This window comes from Fulmarus glacialis, unplaced genomic scaffold (genome assembly GCF_000690835.1).
Source record: "Fulmarus glacialis isolate BGI_N327 unplaced genomic scaffold, ASM69083v1 scaffold35032, whole genome shotgun sequence".
In the NCBI taxonomy this organism is placed as follows: Eukaryota; Metazoa; Chordata; class Aves; order Procellariiformes; family Procellariidae; genus Fulmarus; species Fulmarus glacialis.
Genome location: NW_009200325.1, coordinates 7725 through 17875, shown reverse-complemented (window position 1 = coordinate 17875; position 10151 = coordinate 7725). Strand labels below are relative to the sequence as shown.

Genomic DNA, 10151 nt, shown 5'->3' with positions numbered 1-10151 from the left:
TAAGGCTGTGATCTATTACTAGGAATGTGATCCGAACATAAAATCTTAACAGTTTTCTTTAGAGAATTTTATGCAGATTTTTTTAGAAGCTTAGTTCCAAGCACACAGTTCTCCTGCTTCAAGTAACTGACTCGTGGCATACTGTCTCAAGTCACTGTAAAACAACTTCCTGCTAAAAAAGTTAAGAAAGTTTGTCCTTCTCTCTTCTCCATAAGCAGAAGAGCCTCTTTTTTTTTTTAGAGGTTTAAAGCATTTAAGAGAGATACGTGAAGCTTTTTAGAAAATGAATAGGCAGTGTAGAAGTTTTAAGTCAGTGAATTATTCAGATTCTCCTCATGTTTGAGATTATTTTTTCTACTTCTATGTAGCTATTGCTGCTTGTAAGTGAGGTTTGCTCCAGGGTGACTAGCTACACAGTTCAGACAGCTTCTGTCCTGTAAATCATCAATTCCCAAGATAGTCTTTCCAGATTGCTGACATAGCACACCACAAATAGACTACACCATCCTTAATAAACACTAAAGACTGTTTCACAAGAAAATCATTCACACATCACTGATAAAGCTTCCTTTTCCAACTAATACTCAATGTTATACTGGAAATTACCACTAATGTTAAGGAATAATTTAGGATTAACGTCATAACAAAAATCTTACTGAGGCCAACTTTTAAACCATTCAAGATATTCAGCCTGAATTATTTTTTTGGTAATTAAAATGAAGCTTTAACCATGAATGTAGACAGCTCCCAATGAATCCCCCACCTCTCAACCAGGTTAAAGGATTAGGCTCCCAAATCAGTAAGTATGCATTGTCTCCTCTCCTCTTACTCTCTTCCCAAGCATGTAAATAATCTTTCTTGAGCAGGCTGGTAGCATTAAATTGGTATTATGTACATCAACACATCAAAGACTCAAGTCTGCATAAAACGCCCCTCTAAACTATTAACTGTCTGATCTAGCACCTAGAGGAAGGGTCTCACTGATGTCAGTAGGGATTTGAAGTGCAACTATTTATGTTGTTTCAACACAGATCTAGTAACATAAATGAAATCTTTACCTTCTTGGCAACAGCAAAAGTTGTTAGAATTGTCTTAGAACTTTTCAAAGCACCTATTAACAGTTTTCAGTAGTTTGACCACTAGATGCTTCTGTTATTAAACATAAGCTTCCAGATTTCACCTACTTAGGCATTTAGTATGCCAGTTTTCAGCATGTATATAAAATACACTACAAAACTACCTACAGCACAGATCAAGAGCCTGGCAAGTCAGCTAAGAGACTGTTGTAATTTAGAGGGTCGGATGAAGACACCCTCCAAAACTTGGGGAGCACATTTAAGTTGCTCCAAAGCTTAAGAACTAAACATTTATCAAATGGTACTTTTGTACAAATCTATAACTTTCGTGGGAAAGAATTGGTGTTGTTTATAAGTTGAAATAGTCACATTTTGTCAGTTAAAAATGTTCTGAATCAATGATATGACATCCATCTTGTTACATTTTTACATACATGATACTTTACCCTTCCAAACTTGCTTTGCAGCAATTAATTCCCTTTGAGAGTATCTGAAAGTCTAGTCTCCATGGTAAGCTCCATTCATTAAACAGAAAAGCATAGTGGAATAAAACTTCAGTCCTGAGCTTTTTCAACAACTTCTTAAAAGGAAAAAAGTTATTAAAAATTTAGCTGGAATGGTTGATAATCAGCACTCCAAACACTCAAAGGCTAATGTACCTCCTAATAGAGAAGCTATGTTAGGACAAAATATAATCAATTTCAGCAAGCCTAGTGTAATATGAAAGTGGATGGCCTAACAAATTATTAATACCGAAGAAACCATTTTTCTCCAACAAAAAAATGAAACAATGAACATGTGCATCTCATCCAGGGAAGACTCCATTCCAGCTTTCAGCTAGGGCCAACTGATCAATAAACAGTTATCTTGGCTCAACAGAACTTACATCAACAGTCTGTCATTTTAAATAGGCATGTGTTAAAAAGCAGTCTCACTTCAGTGTTTGTAGTTTGGACAATCTGAAACACTGGCTATTTCCATGTTTTCATTAACTGCAGTAATTCAAGATCAGAACTGCAAAAAAGATATGAAGTATGCTGGCATTCCACTCAGATTGGTAACAAAACAAAAGGAGTCTGAGGCATTAAGACTTAGCTACATTTGAGAAGGGCCAGATTGTTGCTGCTTCTTCACTCTTTTGGGGTGGGGGTTTTTTTGTTTGTCTGTTTTTAAAGTTCAATTTTGGTGCATAGTAAATAAGTGACAATAGATCAGAAAGCAGTTCATAAAGATTTACTAAGATATATGGATCTCTTGCCTGACTGGAGAGAACTACAATAATCTCAATACTAGCCTAGCTCTCAATCTTGTCTAGAATCCAATATTTTCTTCTCAAGTCAATAAATCTTGCATAAATACTATTAAACCATTTTTGTTATCTCACTGAAAAACAGATTTAAACTCTATTTTTACCACATGCTAACAGGCAATAATTTAGGAAGTCTGAAATTCCTTTTTCTACTAATCTACATGAAAGATATTCCCAATATCTGAGACTTTCCCTCTCCTACTATGATCCTTCCAAGTTCAAGAATTTCCAGATTTATTACTATCCAACTTTCATAAAAGCAGTATTTTCTGTATCACAGTTAAGGTACTAAAGTACCTGGTATCTTGGTATAGAATAGACTTCTGAAGTACTGCGAACACAAAATGTTTTAAAAACCTAGTCGAATTAGATAACCACACAATTTATTTTTTAAAAGTTTGCCAGGAGTAAGAATTGAGATATTTCAAAGTAATTAGGGATTTCCATGACTGCCAAAGTCATAGAAAGTTCCACATTTAATTGCTAACCTGCTTTTTTATAATTAAAAATATGCCCAAGAGCAAGCTTACTCTGTTCTTTCTGTACTAATTATATTTCCATCAAGCATTTTGTAGGAGTACTAAAGTTTTCTGTTCATAATTTATTTGTTTTGAGTGACAGAAAAAAATATATCATATATCAGGCTGAACACCAAACACATGGCTGAACACAAATCTGTCTCTACTAGGAGATGCTTTGTTAAGGACCAATGTTTCAAAGGGGCTTCAAACAGTCTCTATTTGGTGAAGATATACTTCTTGGGCTCTCTATAAGCACATAGCCTATACAACTGTGGCAAAGAAGGTGTAACTGATAATGCAGGGTAAGTAAAAGGCATGATAAAAATGTAGTCACTAAACTTCATTAGAACATACTGACCCATTCAGAAAATCTCACTGCAGTAGCTCACCTGTTTTGCTCCAGAATAGCTCTACAAGAATTTTCACTAATACAAACTAATCTGAAGTCCTTTCATTTCTTACAAACTTTTCTACATTTCCTTCAGAGAAAATACTTGAGATGATAGAAAACCAGATTACAAACAAAGAATAAGCATCATCATCATGACCTCATTTTGATACTAAAGCTAATCAGCCTATTTAATAGTCTTAAGTTTATTAAGCTCTTTTTCTTCAAAAGTATAAAGCTTCTCACTAGTGCTGGTAGGAAACAAAAAGTAAAAATAAATAAAATAGCACAAATGGGTATGGTCAACCTATAGTTTAATTGGAAGTGTACTAAAACCAACACAGAATAAGCTAAACGCTGATTTGCTAAAAACCCTCACAGATGAAAAAGCCCAGGAACCAAGAGGTAATGATCTACATTACCACATGTCTTAAGGTTACTTCCTATTTGTATTTTTGTGCCCAAAACAGGAAAGACTAGGTGCACCACAGATGAGAACTTGTTCAACAGACAGACCTCATGCTGCACCAACAGCATTCTCTATTGGCCCCTTCAAATGTGATTGAAAGAGAAGGAATTTCAGTCTGCCTCTGGATGAGCTCACAGTGACAATACTAAAACGCAGGAAAAAACCCTGATGGAGATTCCGCAGGAGCTTATCCATAGGTGTGGAATGGAAGGAGTGTTTAAGATTGCATTATTTTTTACTGTTTTTACATAATTTATAATACTTTAAACACTAGTCTCATAAATACAATATGAACACTTTACACATGCCAAGCAATTAAAAGCTTTCCCCAAAAAATTTTAGGTCTTATCAGAACCACTGGCAGCATCTGTTTACAGCATCTGTTTTTAGTCAGTAACCACTTAATTTAGTCAGAACTAGGTTTTCTTCAACCAACATCTTAATGCTAAAAAACTTGTAGAAACAAAAAGATGCCTATAAGCATATCGGTTTGCCTTAAAGTGATTAAAGTCAGCATGAAAAAAGGATTGTCTGTGGTTTAGGATCTGTTGCTTGTGTCCCCACCCCCAGCGCATATCATCTTTAAATAAAAAGTGCAAATGGGATTTGGGGACTGGATGGACTGATTTGCCTATTATTTGTCTTCAGTTGCTTATTCTGTAGCCACCTCACATCAACTGTCCCATCGTACTTTGGATTAGCTACAATTAAATTTAAAAATAAGGCTCACTGAAGAAAATGAAGAAGTGACATCTAACTTCCAGACTCCTCCCACCCCTAAGTCCCACAAAAGTGCTCATTTCCCTTTTTACAAAAAAAACCCTAAAATCTTGATTACAAAACTATTAAACATTTCAATTCTACCATCCATATAGTCACCTTCCTTTCAAGCAGGCCAAAAAAGTGATGATGGATTCCTTTGAACGCAAGAGATACTACACTTTCTGTAAGTAAACAGGCTGACATTACGATTGCAGTCTTTTCTGCGACTGTACAGATGTCAGATGAACTGGTCCATTTTTGTGGGACCTCGGGTGTATGAACACCAGCAGATAAAGATCTAAGACTGATAATATAAACCCAACGTGAACTATTAACTTCCAAGACCACCTACTGTATAAACAAGTCTCATTTTCTAAGGGATCAGTCAACAGCAGCTGCGCTTTGTCACCGATGGCTGTCTTCTAAGTTTGAAGCCCTTACCACTAGACGGGGGGTTGGTGTCAGTTGATGGAATTCTGCGACCTACAAGGAGGCAGAAAAAAATTTATAGCACACATTATACTTGAAACTAATTCTAAGCATTCAGTGTATGTTTTGTATATAAAAACATGTCTTCAATTAGTCATATGTCATTAATGACAACATTCCTGCATAACAGAAGGATGGCAGTTAACAGTCTATAATATGTCCATAAGAGGTATGGTTCCACAGAAGAAGAGTAGAGGCAGTTTTAAGCTAATTTTGCAGCATTTACACTTCAGGCTAATGTAGACTTGGAGAGCTAAGCTATAAAAGTACCCAGAGAACATACTCTGCAGGATCCAATACCATCTGGAATATCTTCATTGATAACTACCATCTTGACCTGTACTTCCACAGTAGATCACCTGCATCAGGCTTAGCACAGAAGTGCTTGTAAAGATAGCTGCTTTAGTCATCTAATCAGTCTTTAAAATTGACTATTCTTGGTTGAGTATTCTTTTCTGAGGAGGATTTATGATTTTTTCTTTTCCATAGTTTATTCAAGATCAATTTTAGGAGCAACTATTAAGTCAGTAAATCAGGAAGCTAATCTACAGCACATACTTTTTACATCAGCTTCAATATATTCAACTGCTTATAAGGACCCTATTTTTTTTTTCCTTAAGTCTAATGCTTCTGTAGTTATTCAAAGCTAAACTGCAGTGCACACACACACAAATGGATTGCTGCTTGTCCTCGTTTCGCAAACAGGCTGACATACCTGCGCATTGGTGCTGCTGCCTGAAACATATCCTACAAATAATATTGCATGGAATTCACTTTGGAATACTCTCTGCTTTTCATTCACACAAAAAAAATTGTCGTCCCCGCCATGAACGAGAAGAAAAGATTTGCAATTTGATCAAAAAAACCCAAGGTATCACAAAAATACTTGTAGAAAATCTACACAAAATAGTTGTATTTCCTAGGCAGTAATCTGGTATTTATGAATTCTTGTATTTTTGAAAATGCACTGTTTTAGACTAAGTACAAACACTAAGAGTGAAAACTTAATTCCTTTTCTCAGCTGTATAAAGTTTGGATCTTCCTATTGCCATTTCCTTTCCCTTCCATAGCCTTGGAAGTACTAATTGAAACATTCAACAGATACAGTAAGATGACACTGACTTCTGACATGAGTGCCCTGCTTGCTATTTATCCAGCAGCATCACAGTAGGCTTAAAATTTCTAGAAGGAATATTTAGAGGTCATTAGATGACCAAAAATTTATACAGCTCATTCTGCAGTTTGTATTCATGTCCGATTTTAATAAATTTAAGTCCGTATACTCTCACCTAAACAGCACAAAAACTAACAGTAATTAAATTTCTACTGAACTTCTTTCTGAAGAAAGCACATTAACTTTTTAAATACTTACTAATTTCTATAAAGAGTTCATTAATGTTTATTGCATTTTTCGCACTTGTCTCTACAAATATTGCATGAATGGAATCTGCATAGTCTTTAGCATCTTTTTCCATGACTTCTCTGGAAAAACAAAGCAAAGAAAAAACTGTGAATGCAAAAAAACCCCAACATTATTCAAAATCTTAAGGGAGAGATCAAGCTTTTAACTGTATCATTAAATAAGTATTTTGTATTTTACCTGTTTGGCATGACAGTGCTCCCTCATCCTGAAGCTGATGCTCATTCTTTACTCTATGCTGTCTCCCTGCCTTGAGGTATAAGCATCACTGAAGCACAATCATAAACTAAACAAGGCCTTAATCCATCTGACAACAGTACAGTGGAGTTTGTTTCTTGAGTGCTCTAAGTGTGGGTCTGCAATCAATCATTAGGGGGTGCTTTATTCTTCACACACAGAACAGTTTTAGATGTACTGAAAAGATCCTAAAGCATTAGTTCCACTAATCCAGTGGACTTCCTACAGCTGTTTACAAACCCAAGTACCTCACAACAGTGCACAGATCATGAGTATAGCATTTACTTTACATAAAGCATGAAGACAGAGCTATAAACAGAAATATATTTAGACTGAGCACACAACAGACCCAAGAAGTGAAAAAGTTATTCTGCACCCCAAAGTAGGCAAGTTGATAATGTCGTGTGTTTCTTTAAACAACCTGAAAAAAACCAAACCCCAATAGGTGGAGAGAGGACTGGACTGTATCACTTTACATACAATTTCTAGAAAACATAGGCTACTTTCAGTAACAAAGGACTTAAGATACCAGAAACACAGACCTTGGATCAGTGACTCAAATATTGCCTCTGACTAAAGTACAAGGAATCTTGCTCATTAGATTGAATAGCAATGTTTACATAATTTATGTTGCCACTTAAGCACACCAAGAAATAAGCATGTGAGACTTAATACTGCATGCCTTATATTTGTCTTCTAAGTAATTTTATGCCATATTTCCTTCAAGACACATGGTACTTCTAACAAAAGTTATTAGAGCGCACTAGATAACTGCTATATATTAGTAATTTGTAAAACTATACTAAGAACCAACTTTGCACTGGTTCTTTAAACACATGAAGTCTAAAAAACAAGCTTGCACACACCTTCTTTCTGAATTTTGCCTTATTTAACCAGGACATCAATAAAAAAGGCTTCTTTTGTTTTTAGTACATGCCTTCTCAAAAGTTTGGCTGCTCATAAAGTTTCTCAAGAACTTTTCCCACTCCCCGCAGTTATTTCAGCCACAGCCAATTCCACCCCAATATTTAAGCAGGGAAAGAAGGCACCTGAACAAGCAAGTCAGAAAAACCTACACAATGCTTTCCAACAGGCTTGATGTTTTTCTTAACAAAATGAAGTGCTACAGACTGACAGGGGTACTTCTTATGAAGTGAAGTAAACAGCTTGTATTACACTGTAGTTTCACAGGCAGTTTAGGCTTGTGTAACTTGGCACTGCCACCAGAGAAGGTAATCCCGTCTCCCTGTAAACTGCTGATTCCTAACCCTGCTATCCCACCTCTGTCATGCCAGCAAGTGTTCATGGTGTGAGCAAGACAAATACACTTGGATCAGTTTTCTTTTTTTAAATTGTTAGTTTTAATCTGACTCCATTTTACAGCTTGCCTTACTGCCCAATCACACACGTGCTCATACCAACACAAGGGAGGAAGTGGGCAAGACTGTCCAAGGGCAGACTAACAAAATCTTCTGACAGTAGAAACAGCTCAGATCCCTTGTGAAACTACAAAGCAAAACAGCTTAAATGCTCTATACCTTTCACCTGCTCTGAAATCTTAAAATATTTAGCACTATGAGCTTAAGTGAAAACCTCCAAACTGTCAGCGGTTATTTACCTTACATCATTAAGATCACACTTATTTCCTGCAATAGCTACAACAATGTTTGGAGGTCCATGTTGTCGAAGCTCTTTAACCCAGTTCTTTAACGTTGAGAAAGTTTCCTGATATGGGAAAAAAAAAAAAGAAAAAAACCAGGAGGAATTAAGAGTCAGAACTGGCCCATAACACAAAAGTCCCCAGAAATCATAATGCTGGGTCAAAATCAAATTTCTTACCTCTTTTGTGATGTCATACACTATAATGGCTGCTGCTGACCCTCTGTAATACATTGGGGCTAACGCACGAAACTGAAAGAAAGATACCATACATTATGAGTCTGATCTTCCATTGACCTCCAGATTTCCTTAGTATTATTATTGAAGAAAGTGAAAACTAGCTTTAAAGTTCATATTAGTGGAAAACGTTTCCTTACAATTACAGAGAGGCTGTGCAGTAGAGCACAAACTTCCATGAAAGTATCGTTTTACAAAGGCCAACTAACAAATAGTTTAGGGATCAGCAGCACACCTACTGCAAAAAGCAGGAAACCCAACTTGACCTTATTTTGACTAGATTAGAATCTCTCATTTAAAAGACTGTAGATTATACACAGACAAACCCGCAGGATATATGCTCAACTTTAAACACCAAGCAAGGGGAAAATAGCCAAAATTGAACTCGCCTCTTCCTCTTTAAGACACTCATGCTTTTGGACAAAAAGTAATTTCAAGAAAACTAGCATATATTACTGCTGATCTGAAATGTTCAGAAGTTGGTGTCAACCTCTAGCCCCATGGATCAGTCATGGCACTCTTAAATACTAGAAATCTTGGTTTCTTCATAATCTAACTTATGGCTTTAGGGATTTCGCTTAGGTTTTTCCGCAAAACTCAAAAGTTAGAAGCATGTTTAAAAACTGCAAGAGCCCACAACTATGTGACCTGTTGCAAATAGAGCTTTAAGAAACACGCTAGACTCAAAGAAGTAATAGAGCACACGATTAAGTTGCATCAAAAATATCAATCGAGCATCCTTAAAAACAGTATGGTATTCTAACTTAAAAAGAACTAGACAACTAATGTAGCAACCAAAACTCAGTCAAAGCACACATAAACTGCATGTAGTGCTTTGATGTAAGCATATGTGGTTTAGAGCTTTTATGCATCTTATTACTCATGGTAAAAATCATGAATAGAATACAGTTTTTCATAAAGGCTTATTTGGTTCTAATAAAATACCAATTTCCTTTTGCTTAGTACAGTTCAACTGAGAGCAATATTATAAATCATTAAAATCTTGCTATAAAGCAGAATTTCAGACCATTTACATTTGGCTCTCAAATTCTGTTTTGAAAACAGGATTTTGAACACAAAGTTCAGAATGTAAAAATATTTAATAGCGGGAAAGGGAAACATGGGCAGGCATTCAGTTCATGTTGGGACATAATCCCTCTCTTCCTCCTAAGTACTAAAATGTAAAGGGAAACATATTTGGTAAACCACCACTTGGACTGGTTGCAACCTGGCTTTTTGATTATTTGACTATTTACATTGGGAATAAACCAACTTTCACTTGCTGATTTTGTATTACTCTCATTTCCTGCCTGCTAACACTTAGATACTTTTTTCCACCTAAGAGCAGTCAGCAGATAAAATATATTAACAAAACAGATGTTACCAGAAACACTGAATTTTCCTTTTGCTATTTTTCCAAAGACTTCAGGTTGCCCTCCAGCCTCCAATTTGTGTTTTGACAGAATTATTAAGAAGACATAATAGAATTATCCAGAGAAACTGTCACAACTGTTAGGTAAAAAGGCAAAAATCCTAATTGCTGTAAGTAATCTCCTATCAACTTCACTCAGTGTAGAAGAAAAG

General features: G+C 35.9%; 1 protein-coding gene across 1 annotated transcript in view; it reads right to left on the bottom strand.

Moving 5' to 3' along the window:
* Nucleotides 1-4302: 4302 nt before the first annotated feature.
* RAB22A (RAB22A, member RAS oncogene family) overlaps nucleotides 4303-10151 on the bottom strand; it is a 12983-nt gene continuing 7134 nt past the window's right edge. Inside the window, exons 4-7 of the mRNA XM_009573569.1 lie at nucleotides 8511-8582; nucleotides 8290-8396; nucleotides 6387-6496; nucleotides 4303-5008 (exon numbers count right to left, since the gene is read on the bottom strand). Of these exons, the coding sequence (XP_009571864.1) occupies nucleotides 4911-5008; nucleotides 6387-6496; nucleotides 8290-8396; nucleotides 8511-8582 (387 nt within the window). The 3' untranslated portion in view covers nucleotides 4303-4910. The remainder of the gene's footprint in view (nucleotides 5009-6386; nucleotides 6497-8289; nucleotides 8397-8510; nucleotides 8583-10151) is intronic.